Source organism: Rattus rattus, chromosome 6 (assembly GCF_011064425.1).
Source record: "Rattus rattus isolate New Zealand chromosome 6, Rrattus_CSIRO_v1, whole genome shotgun sequence".
In the NCBI taxonomy this organism is placed as follows: Eukaryota; Metazoa; Chordata; class Mammalia; order Rodentia; family Muridae; genus Rattus; species Rattus rattus.
In genome coordinates, this window is record NC_046159.1 from 146,434,336 (window position 1) to 146,457,303 (window position 22,968).

Here is a 22,968-nt window from a genome sequence, read left to right on the forward strand (position 1 = left end):
ACAGAAACCAAGACTACATGGCACCATCGAGCCCAATTCTCCCATCAAAACAAACATGGAATATCCAAACACACCAGAAAAGCAAGATCTAGATTCAAAATCATATATGACCATGATGCTGGAGAACTTCAAGAAAGACATGATGAACTACCATAGAGAACAAGTAGAAGCCTACAGAGAGGAATCGCAAAAATGCCTGAAAGAATTCCAGGAAAACATAAATAAACAAGTAGAAGCCCATAGAGAGGAGACACAAAAATCCCTGAAAGAATTCCAGGAAAACACAATCAAACAGTGGAAGGAATTAAAAATGGAAATAGAAGCAATCAAGAAAGAACACAGGGAAACAACCCTGGATATAGAAAACCAAAAGAAGAGACAAGGAGCTGTAGATACAAGCTTTACCAACAGAATACAAGAGATGGAAGAGAGAATCTCAGGAGCAGAAGATTCCATAGAAATCATTGACTCAACTGTCAAAGATAATGTAAAGAGGAAAAAGCTACTGGTCCAAAACATACAGGAAATCCAGGACTCAATGAGAAGATCAAACCTAAGGATAATAGGTATAGAAGAGAGTGAAGACTCCCAGCTCAAAGGACCAGTACATATCTTCAACAAAATCATAGAAGAAAACTTCCCTAACCTAAAAAAAGAGATACCCATATGCATACAAGAAGCCTACAGAACTCCAAATAGATTGGACCAGAAAAGAAACACCTCCCGTCACATAATAGTCAAAACACCAAACGCACAAAATAAAGAAAGAATATTAAAAGCAGTAAGGGAAAAAGGTCAAGTAACATATAAAGGCAGACCTATCAGAATCACACCAGACTTTTCGCCAGAAACTATGAAGGCCAGAAGATACTGGACTGATGTCATACAGAACCTAAGAGAACACAAATGCCAGCCCAGGCTACTGTATCCTGCAAAACTCTCAATTAACATAGATGGAGAAACCAAGATATTCCATGACAAAACCAAATTTACACAATATCTCTCTACAAATCCAGCGCTACAAAGGATAATAAATGGTAAAGCCCAACATAAGGAGGCAAGCTATACCCAAGAAGAGGCAAGAAACTAATCGTCTTGGCAACAAAACAAAGAGAAGAAAAGCACACAAACATAACACATCCAAGTATGAATATAAAAGGAAGCAATAATCACTATTCCTTAATATCTCTCAACATCAATGGCCTCAACTCCCCAATAAAAAGACATAGATTAACAAACTGGATACGCAACGAGGACCCTGCATTCTGCTGCCTACAGGAAACACACCTCAGAGACAAAGACAGACACTACCTCAGAGTGAAAGGCTGGAAAACAACTTTCCAGGCAAATGGTCGGAAGAAGCAAGCTGGAGTAGCCATTCTAATATCAAATAAAGTCAATTTTCAACTAAAAGTCATCAAAAAAGATAAGGAAGGACACTTTATATTTATCAAAGGAAAAATCCACCAAGATGAACTCTCAATCCTAAATATCTATGCCACAAATACAAGGGCACCTACATACGTAAAAGAAACCTTACTAAAGCTCAAAACACACATTGCACCTCACACAATAATAGTAGGAGACTTCAACACCCACTCTCATCAATGGACAGATCATGAAACAGAAATTAAACAGAGGCGTAGACAGACTAAGAAGTCATGAGCCAAATGGACTTAACGGATATTTATAGAAGCGTTCTACCCTAATGCAAAAGGATATACCTTCTTCTCAAAAACGGCCAAAAAACGGGCCTCAACAGGTACAGAAAGATAGAAATAATCCCATGCGTGCTATCGGACCACCACGGCCTAAAGCTGGTCTTCAATAACAATAAGGGAAGAATGCCCACATATACGTGGAAATTGAACAATGCTCTACTCAATGATAACCTGGTCAAGGAAGAAATAAAGAAAGAAATTAAAAACTTTTTAGAATTTAATGAAAATGAAGGTACAACATACCCAAACTTATGGGACACGATGAAAGCTGTGCTAAGAGGAAAACTCATAGCGCTGAGTGCCTGCAGACAGAAACAGGAAAGAGCATATGTCAGCAGCTTGACAGCACACCTAAAAGCTGTAGAACAAAAAAAAGCAAATACACCCAGGAGGAGTAGAAGGCAGGAAATAATCAAACTCAGAGCTGAAATCAACCAAGTAGAAACAAAAAGGACCATAGAAAGAATCAACAGAACCAAAAGTTGGTTCTTTGAGAAAATCAACAAGATAGATAAACCCTTAGCCAGACTAACGAGAGGACACAGAGAGCGTGTCCAAATTAACAAAATCAGAAATGAAAAGGGAGACATAACTACAGATTCAGAGGAAATTCAAAAAATCATCAGATCTTACTATAAAAGCCTATACTCAACAAAACTTGAAAATCTGCAGGAAATGGACAATTTCCTAGACAGATACCAGGTACCGAAGTTAAATCAGGAACAGATAAACCAGTTAAACAACCCCATAACTCCTAAGGAAATAGAAGGAGTCATTAAAGGTCTCCCAACCAAAAAGAGCCCAGGTCCAGACGGGCTTAGTGCAGAATTCTATCAGACCTTCATAGAAGACCTCGTACCAATATTATTCAAACTATTCCACAAAATTGAAACAGATGGAGCACTACCGAACTCCTTCTATGAAGCCACAATTACTCTTATACCTAAACCACACAAAAGACCCAACAAAGAAAGAGAACTTCAGACCAATTTCCCTTATGAACATACGAAAAAAATACTCAACAAAATTCTGGCAAACCGAATCCAAGAGCACATCAAAACAATCATCCACCATGATCAAGTAGGCTTCATCCCAGGCATGCAGGGATGGTTTAATATCACGGAAAACCATCAACGTGATACATTATATAAACAAACTGAAAGAACAAAACCACATGATCCTTTCATTAGATGCTGAGAAAGCATTTGACAAAATTCAACACCCCTTCATGATAAAAGTCCTGGAAAGAATAGGAATCCAAGGCCCATACCTAAACATAGTAAAAGCCATATACAGCAAACCAGTGGCTAACATTAAACTAAATGGAGAGAAACTTGAAGCAATCCCACTAAAATCAGGGACTAGACAAGGCTGCCCACTCTCTCCCTACTTATTCAATATAGTTCTTGAAGTTCTAGCCAGAGCAATCAGACAACAAAAGGAGGTCAAGGGATACAGATGGAAAAAGAAGAAGTCAAAATATCACTATTTGCAGATGATATGATAGTATATTTAAGTGATCCCAAAAGTTCCACCAGAGAACTACTAAAGCTGATAAACAACTTCAGCAAAGTGGCTGGGTATAAAATTAACTCAAATAAATCAGTAGCCTTCCTCTACACAAAAGAGAAACAAGCCGAGAAAGAAATTAGGGAAACGACACCCTTCATAATAGACCCAAATAATATAAAGTACCTCGGTGTGACTTTAACCAAGCAAGTAAAAGATTTGTACAACAAGAACTTCAAGACTCTGAAGAAAGAAATTGAAGAAGACCTCAGAAGATGGAAAGATCTCCCATGCTCATGGATTGGCAGGATTAATATAGTAAAAATGGCCATTTTACAAAGAGCGATCTACAGATTCAATGCAATCCCCATCAAAATACCAATCCAATTCTTCAAAGAGTTAGACAGAACAATTTGCAAATTCATCTGGAATAACAAAAAACCCAGGATTGCTAAAACTATCCTCAACAATAAAAGGACTTCAGGGGGAATCGCTATCCCTGAACTCAAGCAGTATTACAGAGCAATAGTGATAAAAACTGCATGGTATTGGTACAGAGACAGACAGATAGACCAATGGAATAGAATTGAAGACCCAGAAATGAACCCACACACCTATGGTCACTTGATTTTTGACAAAGGAGCCCAAACCATCCAATGGAAAAAAGATAGCATTTTCAGCAAATGGTGCTGGTTCAACTGGAGGTCAACATGTAGAAGAATGCAGATCGATCCATGCTTATCACCCTGTACAAAGCTTAAGTCCAAGTGGATCAAGGACCTCCACATCAAACCAGACACACTCAAACTAATAGAAGAAAAAGTAGGGAAGCATCTGGAACACATGGGCACTGGAAAAAATTTCCTGAACAAAACACCAATGGCTTATGCTCTAAGATCAAGAATCGACAAATGGGATCTCATAAAACTACAAAGCTTCTGTAAGGCAAAGGATACTGTGGCCAGGACAAAAGCGGCAACCAACAGATTGGGGAAAAGATCTTTACCAATCCTACAACAGATAGAGGCCTTATATCCAAAATATACAAAGAACTCAAAAGTTAGACGCAGGGAGACAAATAACCCTATTAAAAAATGGGGTTCAGAGCTAAACAAAAATTCACGCTGAGGAATGCGAATGGCTGAGAAACACCTAAAAGAAATGTTCAACATCTTTAGTCATCAGGGAAATGCAAATCAAAACAACCCTGAGATTTCACCTCACACCAGTGAGAATGGCTAAGATCAAAAACTCAGGTGACAGCAAATGCTGGCGAGGATCGGAGAAAGAGGAACACTCCTCCATTGTTGGTGGGGTTGCAGACTGGTACAACCATTCTGGAAATCAGTCTGGAGGTTTCTCAGAAAATTGGACATTGAACTGCCTGAGGATCCAGCTATACCTCTCTTGGGCATATACCCAAAAGATGCCCCAACATACAAAAAAGACACGTGCTCCACTATGTTCATCGCAGCCTTATTTATAATAGCCAGAAGCTGGAAAGAACCCAGATGCCCTTCAACAGAGGAATGGATACAGAAAATGTGGTACATCTACACAATGGAATATTACTCAGCTATCAAAAACAACGACTTTATGAAATTCGTAGGCAAATGGTTGGACCTGGAAAATATCATCCTGAGTGAGCTAACCCAATCACAGAAAGACATACATGGTATGCACTCACTGATAAGTGGCTATTAGCCCAAATGCTTGAATTACCCTAGTTGCCTAGAACAAATGAAACTCAAGACGGATGATCAAAATGTGAATGCTTCACTCCTTCTTTAAAAGGGGAACAAGAATACCCTTGGCAGGGAAGAGAGAGGCAAAGATTAAAACAGAGACTGAAGGAACACCCATTCAGAGCCTCCCCCACATGTGGCCCATACATATAGAGCCACCCAATTAGACAAGATGGATGAAGCAAAGAAGTGCAGACCGACAGGGCCGGATGTAGATCGATCCTGAGAGAGACACAGCCAGAATACAGCAAATACAGAGGCGAATGCCAGCAGCAAACCACTGAACTGAGAGCAGGACCCCCATTGAAGGAATCAGAAAAAGGATTGAAAGAGCTTGAAGGGGCTTGAGACCCCATATGTACAACAATGCCAAGCAACCAGAGCTTCCAGGGACTAAGCCACTACCTAAAGACTATACATGGACTGACCCTGGACTCTGACCTCATAGGTAGCAATGAATATCCTAGTAAGAGCACCAGTGGAAGGGGAAGCCCTGGGTCCTGCTAAGACTGAACCCCCAGTGAACTAGACTGTCGGGGGGAGGGCGGCAATGGGGGGAGGTGGGGAGGGGAACACCCATAAGGAAGGGGGGAGGGAAGGGATGTTTGCCCGGAAACAGGAAAGGGAATAACACTCGAAATGTATATAAGAAATACTCAAGTTGGGCCCTGGGTTCGGTCCCAAGCTCGGAAAAAAAGAACCAAAAAAAAAAAAAAAAAAAAAAAAAAAAAAAGAACACCAGAAAGAACATTGCTTCTGTTTGAGAAATAATCCATAGTGATAACTTTAATTAGTTAATTAATTAATTAATTAATTAACTTGGTGTGTGTGTGTGTGTGTGTGTGTGTGTGTGTGTGTGAGTGACATATGTAGGAGTGTCCACAGAGCCCAGTAGATGTGTGTCCTTGCCTGAGTACAACACATGCTATCATTTCTGGGTAAAGGTCAGGTGACAACTTGTGGGAGTTGGCTCTCTCCTGTTGTGTGTTTCTGGGACTTTACTCAGGTTTCCGTCTCGGAGCCAAGTATTCTTTTCCAGTGAAGCATCTCACTGGCCTCATAGTTTATAATTATTAAAGAAGATTAGATATCAGTGATTTGGTCAAAAACTACAAGCATCATGAGCACATGTAAAAATGGCAGCTTATTTTTCTTACTCTTACTTTTAAATTATGAGATAGATATTCTTCATTTTAATGAAATCTTGAATTTTTCATGTTTTAATATTCAAAATATTACATCATTCAATTCAAGCGTATTTATTTTTCTTCCCTTTTCTGATAATTCTATCATTACTTAGAGGACCAAACATGGTTTACAATATTATATACTGACGGTTTTCAGGTTTTCCTTATTACAATGGAAAAACAACTATTTGAATCATAATAATATGTCTGTACATCTAGTTTTATTTCTACTCTTTTCTTTGAGAATACCATGTGTTGTGGATCAAAATACAGATTACATTTCTCTTTGAGGTTCCCACGGTAGCACAAATTTGAACTCGGAGAGGAAATAACTATGCTATCTTGAGTAGAAGTTAACGAAACCTTTCAGAAACAGTGCTTCCTATTAAATTTATTCCTTGAACCTCGCGACCATGGAGGGAAAACCAACACTTCAGTACCACTGTCCCACTTAGTCCAAAAGGCCTGAGGTGGGAACATTTAAATATCAAAGCAAAATAACCTGGAGCTCCCATGCCCAAATAAGAAGATGAGACCCTAATCTGATTCTCCCAAGGACTGAGCAATGTCTACCTTCATGATTGGGCTATTTCTTATTATGGAATTTTATGAGTCAGGTGTTAACCTCCCCACAGATCTTCACAGACCCATGCTGAAATGCATTCTTCAGGATCTGGAAGCTTAATTTTTCCAAGTTGACTTGATCACTGTACAGCCATACATGAGGTGCAAGGTATGCAGCTCCTCTTCCTCTGCACCATTTGGTATTGTCACTGCTTGACTCTAGCCACTATGGTTTACCTTCCCCATTGCTCTGTAACGATGATTGACAACTTGGAGAGACATTTACTTAAATGACAAAAGGCCGCTAGCCGTAAATACCCCAAAACTCTTTTATGTTCAATATTGACCTGTCCTTGGTATTTATTTCATTATTTTTACATTTTAAGCCATGTCCTTATATTTTTGCCTTTAAAGATGTTTCTATATAATTTTATGGTTTATGACTCAATATTGTAGCTGTATTTTAATGGCAAAGCAAATGTCCTTACATTATGCTTGTTAGTGTATTTATATTCATTATCTTGTTTTACATGTTAACAGATATATTTATATCTGCTTTTCTATATTTTTCTCCTTTCTGTTGACTATTTTTTTGTACTTGCTTGAGTTGTAGGATGCATTTTTTTTTGTCAGTGGCTATAAATTTCCCAGTAATCAATCAAGACAGTAGGAAGCAAATGGAAGCCCGTTCATAAAGATAAACAATATTTAAAATAAAGAACTAAATATTTATACTTTACAGAAGTCAGTCCAAATATATTATATCATTAATCACAGTGTCAACTACAATGGAGATCACACTATTAGATGTAAGGCCTTTGGTACTGAGTAAGGAAGTAAAAAGGAGCAGACCATGGTTAACTACAGTGGTGCCAAAAGGAAATGTCTAGCATTTCCAATGTATCAGGAGTAAAAGAACTTGCCACCTCAAGGCACAGGAAGAGAGGGTAACATCATCACTACAGGCTGATGACAGGGTGTCTTTCTTGGCTAGAGAACATCTCAGAGGGAGGGGTATGTATCTGCCATCTGGCCTATGGCTGCCACAGTAAAAATGAGTACAAAACCTGGATGGCACCTGGTGTCCTAGGAAGCAGGACAAATATGTGTTCAAACATAAGAAGAGAGATAAAGGATAAAAGGGATATTTAGCAGAAGGCACAAGCCTGAACTGGCCTGTAGAATCAGAGACAGAACGTGGTGGGACATCTGGCTTATCCAGACATAGTCCATGGAGAGTGCTTAGAGCACAGGTAGCACCTGATGCATGTTGTTCCCTAGGAGCCACCTGCTAAGGTGTTATTACCTGAGTGTGAGGAGAAGGTCCTATGGGAGGTTACTGGAATCTATGCCAAAAAAATAAAAATGTTAAAAGGCAGAATAAACTAAAATACACACACACACACACACACACACACCACACATACCTACTTATAATAGTAAATGTAGGACTAAGGACTAAAACTAAGGAAAGAATTTTCTTGCTTTGGTGACTGAGAAGAGTAACTCTAAGATTTTTCTATGTTAAAGCCTACAAGAATTTCAGTTAGTAAAGAGAAATCTAAGAAAGGGGGTTCCTGCTCTTCAATTCATAAACCATAAGAGATATTCATGGGTAATGATAAGAAAGCTTAATAAATATTATGTATCACTATTAAGAACTTTTCCTAATCATCTTAAGTCTTTGAAACTTGAGATCATTTTATTTATCTCTTTGATATGTGTGCTAATAATACATCCTTTAACATTTGACATTTTAGTTACACAATGTAGTTAATATTTTATTTTAAAGCTTTAAATTAAAATGGACACTCAGTTCTCAGTTTCACATAATTTCTTTCCTTTCTTTTTTATTCTCAATTTAGTTAGATGTATTTGGTGTATTTGCCTGAGTACTTGAAGAGCTGTGAGGACAACTTGAGGGAGTTGGGTCTCTCAGCCTCTGTGTGTCTGTCCCAGGAATAGAACTCAGATTGTTACACTCTATAACCTTTACCCACGGTCTTCTCTTGCCCGCCCTGGTTTATTTTATGTAAGAATAATGTTTTATGAAAGTGTCTTAGCCACTCTTATTTGTTGCTCTGATAAGATACTCTGTCAAAAGCAAGGGAAGAGAAAAAGGCTTCCTTTGGGCTGCAGATCCACACAGAGCCTAAGATGGAGGGGAAGTAAAAAGGGAGGAGCTGGCCACACCTTATCCAATGTGAAGAAGCAGAGCACAGCACTAAGACTCTAGCAAGTTGACCGTTACCAATCAGCATGAAGGGGAGCAGACAAAATACGGCTTCAGTGGCAGTTTGTTTACATTCCATCTTAAAAATATTTCAGAAGTTTATATGCTATAATTTCTTCTTCCTTGAAATTTATGTAAATAAATATATATAATTCTACATATAATATATATTTAACATGTATTTTTTAATTATAGTGTATATTATATATGAAATAATAATAGTTAAATAGATATATAAATATTATATATATTTCCAGCCCAGGGGAGGCAAGAGTGAACCTACTTTGTCAGAGAACTTTTCAGGTTTAAGTTATTGAATATCATATTTGTACAAAGAGAATGAAGCTCAGTAAGAATATCAATGCTTTTTATATCAGATCTGTTCCGACCGACCATTTCACTGTGTGTCCTGCCATTCTTCTTCCTTGCAAATCTGCTCTTTATTTTTCATATAATGTATTATTATCCAATTTTCCCCTATCCCTACTCCTCCTAGATCCTCTCTACTTTCTCTCTCTCTCTCTCTCTCTCTCCCTCCCTTTCTCTCTCTCTCTTTCTCCCCTCTCTCTCAAAGCAACTTCAAAACAGCACTAAAACTAAAATCAAGACCAAAAAAAGAAAAAAACAAAACAAAAAGTACACACACACACACACACACACACACACACACACACACACACACACACACCTGCGCGCACACACAGGCACATTCAGTAAAAACATGGAGTACATTTTGTGTTGACAATATTCCGGGGCTGGGCTCCATCTTGGAGTGTGATAATATACCTAGTTTCCTCACTGGAAAAAAACTGATTTTCTTTTTCCTAACAGGTATAAGTTGCAAATAGCTTCTTGGATAGGGATGGGACCCTGCTGTCCAAGCCCCCTTTCAGTGCTAGATTGACAAAATAGACTTCCGACCAACACTAATCAGAAGAGGTAGGGAAGGATATTACACCATCAGTCAGGGGTAAAAATCCATAAGAACATTACAACTCTAAACATCTGTGCACCAAACACAAGGGCACCCAACTTGATAAATGATGCACTTAGGATTTTTTGTCTTACTCTAAAATTTAGAGTCTAAATCATATTAAGCAAAGGATCTACAGCTTCCCAGTTTATCAAAATTTACCATATTTATGTTTAAAAACACAACGATTTACTTATTTATGTGATCCAGTTTACATTTATCCATTTTTACCTGTATGTATACACAGTGTATGCATACCTGATGTCCCACAACATCGGACAACTGTGTTTGATGTTCAGGAAGTTAATTTATGGATGATTGTGATTTGTCATATAGGTGCTGGGAACTGAACCTGGGTCCTCCTTTAAAAAGAGTGAATGCTTTTACCTGCTGAATCATGTGTCCAACTCTCCATTTAAGTAACATGATGGACTTCTGTATGTAAAAATAATCTATATGCTATTTCAGATGAAATAAGATAAATATTGCTAACTTATATTTCAGGTATAGGGAGTTTGTTTTATTTATTAGGAATTAAGAAAATTTAAATAGTGTGTTTTATTTAATAACTACCTTGGGTAATAGCATAGCAACACAGGGATTGAAAATGCCTTTCCAGATTGTTTAAAGATAATTGCAACTCAATTTATTTCTCTTTAATTGGGAACAGGTTTTAAAGAAATTACCAAATACATTGGCTAAGTTTGTTCTTATTTATTGAAATTTTATTAATAAATACATAAATAACATTTCAGAGTATGTTTGTTCCAGAATTATAGTGATTCTAATTTTTAAGGTGTATGGACAACTGAAACCACAGTTTTTGTTTTCTTGTATACCTTGTATTGGCTAAATTTCCATAAAGAATAATAATTTAGTAACACAAATATGCTATGTTCTAATGTAGTTGGAGATTCAGTTACTTAAGAAAATGATGGTCTTTTGCCAAAATTAATTCTGGCAAGCAAGATTGGAATGATATATTAAATTCCAAACCATAGTAACAGCACCTCAAAATAAGAAACTGATGATTCAAGGTTGGCAGTGTCCCCTTTGCTTAATTTAAGAACAAGCTTAGAAGCTGGTTATAATAATGTTGGTGAACTAAGAATTTCTTCTTCCAAAATGTTCCCAGAGCTTCAAGATGGAATGGGAGTATCAAAACGATTGTAGAGAATTACAGTCTTGGAAGTTTATTCAGAGAGGTTTGCTTAGAGTCCTTACTTCAAGTGAGGCACATATAAGAAGAGCAATTATAAAAGTGCTTAGATAATTGCTTCCTGAAAAATATTTGCTTGGCTCTTCTTAAAACATGTTTACTTTTGTGTGTGTGTTAATCTGTATTAAGAACATAGATTAATTGAATCCTTCCAAATTTGTGAGAAGCTCAAACCAATTAATGGATTCTGTCCCTACCATTTCATTTTTTCCCCTTACAATTTGTACAGTTGTGATTATCAGTCCAAAGCGAAATTGTAAACCTCCTCGGCACAATTCTAGGGCTTCTTAGTATGGGGTTTAAAAAAATTATAGTCATGTTTCCTAAATTGGTTGTTCATGGAGGAATGGCTATAGGGTCACACCAACACTATCAGCTGTCTATTGTACCTGTTTGATTTCATAAGCTCGAAAGTCAAGAAAAAGGGACAGGTGAGTGACTAAGCAGAAGAATATGTGGAGAAATAAATTGTCTGGGAAAATTTCAGGAAAATTGGGGGAAATTGCAGAGGTGCAGAATCTCCTCTGTCTGTCTCTCGAGCGCCTGTGTGTGTGTGTGTGTGTGTGTGTGTGTGTGTGTGTGAGAGAGAGAGAGAGAGAGAGAGAGAGAGAGAGAGAGAGAGATTTCTATCGTTTACTTGAAATTATCAAGGCCAACAGCATACACAATAAAAAGTTGAAAGTGACTAATTGTCTATGGTGAGACTCTTTTGGAAGCACGATATAACCTAAGAAAATGTCCTTTTGTTGTAGAATGTAAATGACGAGCCTCCAGTATGCACACCGCCACACATAGAGACTCAGATTTTTGCCACCTTTAGGGGTCCTTTCGTTCGCCTCAGGTGTTCAGACAAGGACTCTCCACAGGATCATCTAAGCTATTCAATCATAGAAGGTAGGTAAAGCATGTGAGTTGAACTTGGTCACTTCCATGCTGTTCCGTAAGATTCTCACGTTGGATATTTTGCAACTGTTGGGAACATATCATAACATACATCTTCCTTAGGAACTTAAGAAAAGAAATGGAAATAACCATTTGCAATATGGTTTCCATTATTTTATTACCTCATTATTCTTAGGAAACAAAAACAATCAGTTCACACTTTGCAGAGAAGGGGCTGAGTCTCCACTTCTGGCCACCAGGCAAGATTTCCAGTATGATCTATTAGAAGGAGCTCAAGATGTATTGACTTTCCAGTTACTTATTGAAGTCACCGACGAACTAGGCGGGAATGCAACTAGTCAGCTGACAGCCACCACTACAGTCATAATTCATGTGCTTCCCTGGACTACAACACGGCCAACTTCTTCCATGAAAACAACTACTACAACTACTGTAAGTAAAAGCGGTGACCTGGGATTCTGAAGTAGTTTGAATTACTCTCCTAGGAAGTTCTTGGGAACTCTCATAGGAGTTTCCCTGTGGTTTGGGGCTGGAAAAACACTAAAGGAAATAATTACTTTTGATAAATTCTCATCTTCACAATAAGGAGAAACTATTGGAGCTGACAGCTGTCAGTGTTAAAGAGATAAATACATCAAAAACAAGCATTGTGGTAGACTTTGCTGTTTAGAATTCTCAATAGTTCTGATTACAATCATGGTGTGTTTTTTTTCTCTGTTTAAATTAATAGCCGGTCATATTTAATATTTTATTATGGCAAAAGAATCATTTTATACTTGTAAGATACCTAGTAGCTCTTTTTTCGAAACCTCTAGACTCACGGGAAAGTAGGACAGGTGTGTTTTCTTGGTTCAAGCAACAGTTCCATAAAAGGAGAGACTGACCCAAGTAACACTTAAATTTCACAAGATGGAGCTGGAGTGTACAAGATTAATGGAAAGGCTGAGCTAGAAGGATATACTCTTCTTTCCTGGTCCAAGATTTCCATTTAGGCAAGTCTTGGTGGCACGTTGCCTCTCTGTGAGTTGCAGGCTAGACTGAGCAGGAAGTTCAAGGTCAACCAGCGGTTTACAGTGAAGCTAAGCAGAACAAACTTTTTAACAAAAAGATTTTCTTCTTAACAACATCTCCTCACATAGTAGAAAGAAGGCAAGAGAGCTTTTCTAGCTTTTTAGTGAGGGCACTAATACCATTCATGGAGTCTCTACATCTGAGATCTAATCACACCACAAAGAAGACCCCTGCCTCCTGGCACTCTTAAATTGTTGCTTAGGATTGAAAAACCTATGCATTTTGAAGAAACACAAGCAACACATTTGGTCCTTAATTTAATAAATTTAATGTAGTAATGACACTGCACAGTGTCAGATTATGGTTCACTTCTTTCAATATTTGAGCTTGAAAATAAGGTAAGTCTTCATGGGAACTCTTCAGTTTTTCCATTGTAGAGGAAAATAAAATGCAGTTTTTTAAAAAGATATTACTGTTAATATTTTCATGCAAAGAGATGAAACCTTTTCAAGGGGTAGGCATCAATTATCCCAGGAAGAATAAAATGAATCCCAAGGTAGTGATACTGTAAGCTGTTTTCCCTATTGCCACAAAGAGGGTTGAGCATGTAGCTCACTGACAAAGAAGAGTGTGATTGGTAAATATGTGAACTGTTGGAACAGGAGTTGAGGAGCTGTCTGGAAGCTGAAGGCTTGTATGTTAGGAAAGACCTGAGGTTATAATGATTTCACAGCAGATAAATTCATGGTGTTTGGTAGAGATTAATGATACTCAAATAAATAGCAAATGTTATGGTAGAATTGATTTGTGCAGGACTTCAGACAAGTCAAGTTTAAACAGCCAAGTTGCCTATGCATATCCATGACCTCAGTAACAGTTCTTTGATATTCCCCATGTAACAATGGTACTCCAAAGAGACGAACTTGAAATGACATTAGTCCTTTGTTAAATAAGTTATAGAAAAATCCCATTTATTGACTTTACAGGTAAGTTTAGTTTTTAGCTATAGGAAAACATAATACAAATTTTAATATTTTAAATAGAAGAAAAGTGAATTATAATGATGGAGTACTCTCCAAATGCTTAACGAAGCTATGTGTCTTATGAAAAGATTCATATTCTGATGACCTGAATTCTTTTTCCAACTCAGTCTTCATAATTAAAAGAGTTGTGCCCATCGATTGAAGCTTTGTCTTCTGTGTCAGAGATTCTAGTCATACATTTTGTCCAACCAACCTTCATGAGCTATGATTTTTAAATAGTAATATTCTTCTGGTTATCAGAAATCAGTTTTTATTTTCTCTACTCACCCCAGTGTGTATACGCATCAAACTTTCACATTCCATGAACACTTACTGAATCATTTTTTAAAAAAAATTTATTATATATAAGTACACTGTAGCTGTCCCATTACAAGATGGTTGTGAGCCACCATCTGAATCATTTTATAAGTCAGGTAAACATTGTGAAAGGCCTATTTTGTTGGTAATGTGGTAAGACATTAGAGTAGTATTTTAAAGAGCATATACTATTTCTCCTTCCTGGGTCAATATGAACCTCACTTCCTTGTTCCGAATCATTCTACTTTGCTGGTCCATGCTTCTCTGTGGGAGATTATTTTAGCCTCATTGTTATTGATGTCTAAAAACATCCTTCACAACTTGTGTTTACACCCAAATTTCTGTCATCCCAAAGGTTAAGAAGGCAAAGTCAAGCAAAGAAAAAGCCATAATACTAATATAGACAAAATAAACAAATTCTATAGCAAAAGATACAGGATATTTTTTAATTTTTAGCAGAGCTAAGTGGTCTTGGAATCCATACACTTCCCTTGGTAATGCATATTAGGCTTTCTAAAGGAAGTTGGGCAATTAAACCTATCTGGAAATGATTTCCAACTTGTGACATAGAAAGGTATTTTCATGAAATAATTGATTTTCTCTTAAAAACTATATCCGGGTTAATGTTTGTATCTATACTTGCATAACACATAGGTCTACACAATGAGAAATGTGTACTTCTCTTTATGGAAAAAATGCTATGAAACCAGAAATAGCCTTACCAGCTCTGCAGTTCAACTTGTTTATAGAGGAAGAAAAAAAATGCTACTCAAACAGCTCTAACTTCAATGTACGTGCTTAAGTGTTAGTATACATATATTCAAAAACATCTACATAAAATAATTCTTAAATATAGGATATTTCTAAAGGTTTGTTAAAAGAATAATTGACCAGCTCTATTTAATTCAACAAAAGTATAAAATCATCAGTTAAAATTCAACTGTGTCTTTATTTGTCTATTAAATTCATGAGCAAATTCTGTGCTATCTGTTGGCATACAGCATTGAATAAATTAAAGTAAAATGGTTAATAAAAGCATTTGACTAAAAATGGCTTCAATAACAGAAAGTTTTTTTTTCAGAATTGTAGGAGACTCAAATGGGAACATTCTGAAAGGTCAATGTGTTAACTTAAGGAATATAGACTTTATTTTCCTTTATGAAGGCCCTTCAACCAGGTGATGAAATATTTGTGCCAGACAAAAGGTTTCTATGTTCTATAGTGGTTTTAAGGGCACAGTGGCTATTGGCAGATTGTGGAAGAAACACCCACAATTGCTGTTAATCTTTTATAGTCATGACAGGGATAAAGAAGACCTGAAAATAAGACTTTGTTACATCATATATATACATGCATATTCACATACACATATAATAAAAATTTTCATGAATTTTGCCCAAAACAGGTCAAATATAGGAACATAATACATCATTGGAAAGAAAAAAATTTAGGACTTAGCCATATTATTACAAACTATCTCTTATTATTACTAAGACAATCTTTCATCTTAAAATGTTAAATTAGATATGAGAAATTTAAAATATTTTAAGTGGTCAAAATATACTTGGCAGAATTTTGACTGCTTTTAAAATACAATTACAAATCCATTATAAAAATAGAACATTCTTAAAACCTATATTGCTAGCAACATCTGCCTGTGAGTTTTAGAGAAATGAAGTTATAATGATAAAAAGCTTAAAGCAATAAAATTTTATTCAATTATATTATAAATAGTATAGAATACATCTCCATCCCAAAATTAATTTGAAATGCAGAAAGAGATCACTAAAAGTTTCGTTTAGTTTTTCAGAATATACACGGGGCATCTCAGAAATTATAATTTATAGAAGACAGTCTGCAGACGTCTGCATATTTTACAGTGCCAAGTATGGCAAAAGTACATATTTGTCAGAGGACGAATGCCATATGTTATAAGGAGGACATGTGACACTTTTTAATTGGGAAAGGTGGGAGCTCATGAACTCTTGCAGAATCTGAAGTCTATGCTCCTTCTATGCAGAAAAAGACATGCACATGTAAAATTTTATATTCCATCTCAGAGAGTTGTAAAAGAAAAAAAAATGCTATGGAATCCAGATTACAGAACAGCAGTATGTAACTGCCTCTGAATTTGTAAAAAAAATATTTTTCCATGAACAAATATGTTCCCCTTTGTACAATATAAACAAAGAAGACAGGCTACAGAGCCACTGAGAACACTGTAAAACACTCCTCAAATGTGGTGACACTTGGCAAGATAGATGTTAGAATAACTAACACAATTCCTGAAGGAACGGTAGCAAGATGGACTCGCTTTTAAAACAGAAGAACTTAGTAAAAAGGCTAATAACAAGGGAGCCCAAACATGGTCTGATGAGAGGAAACAGAAACACTGTGAAGTGTTTCCTGATCACCCCATGTCTCCTCATCTAGAAATTCTTCCTCAGGTAGAGAAGAAGAGAGACACTAAGTCATCTTTCATGAACTGAATTAAACTCTTCAACTTAAATGTATGTTGTCTAAAGAGACAATGAGGTAACTGGCTAGACACTGTTTCCTGCAAATACAATTCCCCAGAGGAATCATGAATCAAAATTCCAGAGACAGTGTGCAGCAAATTGAGCTCATAATAAAAATTCCAGGACTAATATCTATTTTGACAGAAGGGAAGATGGTAAAAACTTTAAATCATTCTAATTTGTAACTATGGTTTTTATTCCCATTTCAACATAAAGCATAGAAGGGAGAAAGTCTGTAAATAACTCTGTCCAACCTTTTCATCAATTCTTCTGGGTAGCACATCCATATTTCATGATGCATATCAGCACAATGAAAAGGCTTTATCCTATCAGTGAAGAACTGAAAAGAGACATTAGTGCATGGACTGGCAAAATCTGTACGTCTTTATTTCTTTTACTGAATCTGAACTTTAAAAATGAACTTTAGAGCTATCCTGGTGGGTTCTAGCTCTCTCTGCTTGTTCCCCGACTATACTCACCGACATACTACTTTTCCAAAGCTAGATTTCTCACACCAAAAGAACAACACTTATTATTATGTATCTCATAGAATACTTTGCAATTAATTCACTTTAAATAATTAAAGCCCAGTATAAATTTTTAGTAATGTCTTTCTTCTGATGAGTCTCGGGTAGACTGAAGTACATCACAGTGGGTGATGCTTATACCACAGAAGCAGTCAGATGGAGCATCCCAGGATTTTGCTTTGCTTTGTCCTTTTACATTTGGTCTATTGGCTTGCTCCCTGACCTGCCATTTTATCCTCTAGGGAATGTAAAGCATAGAAAATATTTCCAACCAAGTGAGATTCATGCTTATATACAATAAACAAAATACTACAAAACCACTGAAATAAATGAGCAGCATGTGTTTTGTTCTAATCTTACTTCTTATGACTAGTCATGCACCACTAAGGTCATTGTTTGAAGGACACTGTACCTATAGAAGCAACGGATGACTTTAATAACTGTCCTCTTCTGGTTTTGCTTTGGTCTAGTTTGATTTTTAATACAGGTTCTCTGATAACTCGCCTGACCTTGAGCACCATATGTAGCTAGAGCTTGTGTAACACTGAGAACCTTCCTGCTTCCGCCTTATAAACTCATAGGAGATTTTTGCCAGCGTATGTGGCCTTCTGCCTTTATTTTGAAGCAGGGTTTTACTAGATGGCACAGGATACACACAAATTGATGATGTTGGCTCTGCAGAAGACGAAGTGCTGGGGTTATGAGTGTGTGCTCAAGGATACATCAGCTCTTTACTTTTATAAAGCAGAAGCAGAGAGGAGAAATGTATGGATTGCAGTGACCTGTGCCTGAATCGGCTAAGAAAGGAGAGTTCTCTCTGACATCCATTTGATAACTGCCTATCTCTACCTTTTGAACTAAACTTCTTTTGTTATTTCTATCTTCTTCATAGAAAGGCTTAACTGTCAACATAAGAAGTAGAGTAGTAAATGATCATACATTAATTGCCCAGAGAACGCTGACAAACTCATGTAAAGAACTCCTATTCTTCACTAAAATCCTATTAAGTCTGTATCATTACAAAGGATAAAGGAAAATATATTAAGTGATAATTTATTTTTGTGGCCTGGGAAATTAAACCTTGGGCCTCACACGTGCCAGGCAAACACCCTGCCAATAAGCAAAGCCCTCACATTTCTTTTTTCAAAGTGTTGTGCAGCAGAGCCTTTCTAATGTGTTAAATCTGGCCTTAAGCTTGTGGTCTCCCTGCCTAGCCTTCTGAGTAGCTGGGAATATAATCTTGCATAAAGACACACTGGAGAGTATAATTTCTTAGTATAGTAAAATACAAATGCAATCAATCTGCCAATGATACCAAGTTACATATAGAACAGTTAATGTTGAAACAGTAGATTGATAACAATAGATATAGAGCCTTCTCTGTAAGGGAGAAATTAAGGGGAAGAGAGGAATCTTCATTTTACCAACCATAGCAGGCATGATGGTAGCATCTTCTCTATATGAACTAATAATAACTGTTCCCTCGAACATATGGGAGATGGAAATATTTATTATGTAGCTGGAACTTTCTAGTGTTCAAGGTCTATTTGTGAGACTAGGTATTATTCTTAAGTTGCAGGCATGGGGACTGTGATTAAGTCCTTTCTCAAGTATGCCCGGTTAATAAAGGCTATTGCTGTGTCTGGAAGCTACATGTTAGACATGTGTTTGAGCATTTATATTTATGTGTATTATGCCACAATAACAAATCCCTAAAAACTAAGCTGCATGTGTAACTGGTGCACTTTCAGTCAGCCATTTTTGAGATTCAGTCCTTGTCCAACTCTAATAGGAAATAAATACAGAATAACTGAAGAGATATGTACATGATTCCATTTGGAAAGGCATTGGCAACACTAAACAACCAGGTGTGTGTGTGTGTGTGTGTGTGTGTGTGTGTGTGTGTGTGTGTGTGTGTGTGTGTGTTTGTGTGTGTGTGTGTGCCTGCCTGCTTTATATGTGAACTACATCCTAGATGTAATATATATAATTTCTTTTTTATTATTGTGCTTGATTACTCCTGTGTCTAAAAGTACAAATTGCCTCAATGGAGGCCTCCATGAAAGTGGGGTTGGAATACATGGGAAGGGTTGTAGGGGAGAAAAGTAAAGGATACAGTCATATAACATATTACAATGTCAAAAATAAAAAGAATAATACAAACAAAATACGTTTATTGAAGAAAATAAAGGAAACAAGAGTCTCCTCATCTAATAAGATTGTATCTGGTTGCTGTCCCTGAAGTCAATAGTGATTAATATTGCACAAAACACACAGGCAAAGTGCAATGGTTTTCTGCGCGGATACTGTGAGCAGTTATGGTGGTTTGAATAAGAATGGCCCATGGATTTGAATGCTTACTCATTTAAAGGGGCAAATTCTTCTATTTGAGGAGGATTAGGAGGTATGCCTTTGTTGGGGGAAATGTGCTTCTGGAGGTAGGCTTTGAGATTTCAGAAACCCATGCCAGCCCCAACCACCCTCCTCTCTCTCTCTCTCTCTCTCTCTCTCTCTCTCCCTCTCTCTCTCTCTCTCTCTCTCTCTCTCTCTCTCTCTCTCTCTCTCTCTCTCTCTCTCTCCCTGCCTGCCTGTGTACCAGTATGTAGCATGTAGCATGTAGCATGTAGCTCTCAACAACTTCTCCAGTAGGATACCTGCTGTGTCCTCCACCGTGTACCACACCATGATGATAATGGACTAAGCCTCTGGAACTGTAAGCAAGTCTCAGTTAAATGTTTCCTTTGTAAGATTTGCCTTGGTCATGTCTCTTCACAGCAATAGATTAAGACAGTAACCAAAGTGAGACAAATCAGTGATCAGGAAAATGTAAGAAATTAATTCATTTACATCATTTTAATCTTGATTTCCCCTTTTAAGCAGTACCTTCTAGAGATGGCCTTGCCTTTTCATTTTAGAAAAAGAGGACAGGGGATTAATTGTTTTAAACTCTAGTTCTGTGTTTTATTTTAAACGGTCTTTTACATAGTTTAGTCTGACTTCAAACTTCTTCTCTTTTTTAAAACTTATTTCTTTGTTTGTGAATGGGTGTGTTGAATGAATGAATGTATGTATGTATGTATGTATGTATGTATGTATGTATGTGCACCAGATGCATGTCTGGTACCCATGGAAGTCAGAAAAGGACATTGCGTACCACGGAACTTGACTTAGGATGATTGTGAGCTATGTCAGTGCTGGGGAATGAACCTGAGTCTTGCAAGAGCACAGTGTGCTAAGTGACTGTAACTCTTGATACGGAATGGCTGCCCCGAGTCCATCTTTGCCTCATAAGTGCTAGATCAGAGCTGTGCACTAGCACATGCAGAAGAAGTGTCTGTCTTCATGGTTTAAAGTTCTCTGCTTCCTTCTTTTGTGCCATTATTTTTATTTAATGGAATAAATTAATTAAATTAAGACCTGAAGTATAAGGGTAGATAAGAAGTATAAAGACCATTATCATCATTTAAAGTTTGAAATCCAACTGGCAGTTCTTTTTTCATTACAAGAATTCTTGGCAAACATCTTTAACTTTAAGCTTAAAAATGTCCTGCCTAGCCATTCATTCATAGTACTATCAGGCTCCGACGCTGAACGACAATAATGTTTGAAATGAATAAGACTTTGTAGTGATGTCAAACCAGGTAGAGTCTGCTAAAAACGGTTTTTATACCGATAGTAAATGATCTATGTCCAAATGCAGGGGCAGAGCGTAGCCTTAGTAACGTGGCAGGTCCTGGCTTGACTTTTAGTTCTTCCTGTCCATAACTAGGTAAACCACGGCTGAGTCACTTACTATATTGAGCCACAGTTTCGGTCTGTCAACAAGGATTACTAACAGCCATTGTATCAACACTTCCTGGTGCACTGGCCAGAGCATAAGATGCAATTAACACACAACATGCTTCATCAGTCTTTTCCAATCAGCTGAAAACATACAGAAATATATTGTTTCTCATTCCGAAGCATTCAGCACCATCATTTAGTTCTCAGTCACAACTTCCACTGACGAGTTATTAATTTTGTAACTTTTACTATCTACGGTAATCTATTCTACTATTAAAAGTTATTTGATATTTTCACTAGCCATTCATCCTGCATTTGAGAACAAATATTAAATGTAAAACCTATTAACAATCTTTTTTAAGATGTCTCCAAAAGCAAGAGGTAAGTGGAAGACCATGAAAGGCAGCGGAAATAATCAAAATTGAGCCCTACTATGCTATAGACTTGGACATCTGTTGGGACTCTGATTCCAAACACTGACGAAAGATTCCACGACAGACATTGTTATTATTATTGCCTTTCCTGTGAAGTAGAACGAGTTAAGTAATTAAAGTTATGAATCAAAGTAAATTAACTGCATGCAGCAGGAAGAGGTTTAGTGCATGACTGAATGACAGATGGGTCTTTCTTCTGTTTTCACCAGTGCTTTACCTGATGGTGAGATAAACTTCTGGTGACATCCAGAGTCCAGCACCTGGAGCAGTGTGTCTCCTCCCTCGTCATGTCTATCAGTGTAGGGGATAGCAGGCCTGGGTCTGAGTCCACCTGTGCCTTTGAGTTTTTAGACAAACATGGCAGCATTTGAAAAAATGTATCTCCCTACATTTCAAAACAAATATAAAATGTATACACTTTGTCCAGCAGTGAAGGCATGGTTTAAGACCAACTCTATGAAGTGCAGGATTTAATAGCTAAAGTCAATTTCTGTGAGAACATTGTGTAGCTAATGGGTGAATAAGATTTCATACCTAGTAGTGAAGTTTTGTATAAAAATGCATCTATATTTGAATTTTCACATTAAAAATGGGATTTGATTTCATCAAATTCAAAGAATTTGACTGTCACTGAAAAGCCCAAGTTCATCTTTGGAGGTTAAATTATTTTCTCAAGGTCACAGAATTAAAAAATGACATAGGCAGGAAGATCATGGAAAACACAGCAAGGCGTGAAGTTTGAGGGATCGTGTGGCTAGTGTCGTAAATAAGGTACAAACTAGGAGGAAGAGGCCACAGCACACAGTCTGAGAAGTTCCAGTAAGTACAGGGGACGGTTTCCAGTAAATTAAGTTACACATCATTTTGACAAGTGCTGTGAAGGATAAACAAATGTAGGGCAGATGTCGTATCAAATTCTGGCTTGAAGGATCTGAGAAAGTCCCAGAAGAGATAGTGGAATTTTAGGTAGGTTTTGATGGACAGAAAGAGAAGCAGAGACATTAAGCAACAGCCACAGTTGAGGGGATGTAGATTTGTGAGCACATGGTTTATTCATAAAAGAATGATCAAGTGTGTTCTGAGACAGAAAGTGAGGTTGGCCTGAGGCAGGGAGTTAAGAAATTAGGTAGATTGACAAAGCCTGGAGAGCAGGGGGAAAAAAAAAACACAGGCAAGAAAGTTAGACGGGCAAGTGCTACACCAAACACCAGGTAAGCCCTGACCTCTGTGGAAACTATTGTGTACCAAGGTCACCACCAGACTTGCAAATAAAGCAACAGCTTAATAAACCTTGTGAGCA

The 22,968-nt window shown here is 37.2% G+C and overlaps 1 protein-coding gene across 1 annotated transcript in view; it reads left to right on the plus strand.

The window, feature by feature from the left end:
* Positions 1-22,968, plus strand: part of LOC116903002 (cadherin-related family member 3-like) — a 96,236-nt gene that overhangs the window by 57,439 nt on the left and 15,829 nt on the right. Inside the window, exons 17-18 of the mRNA XM_032905313.1 lie at positions 11,904-12,045; positions 12,230-12,486. Of these exons, the coding sequence (XP_032761204.1) occupies positions 11,904-12,045; positions 12,230-12,486 (399 nt within the window). The remainder of the gene's footprint in view (positions 1-11,903; positions 12,046-12,229; positions 12,487-22,968) is intronic.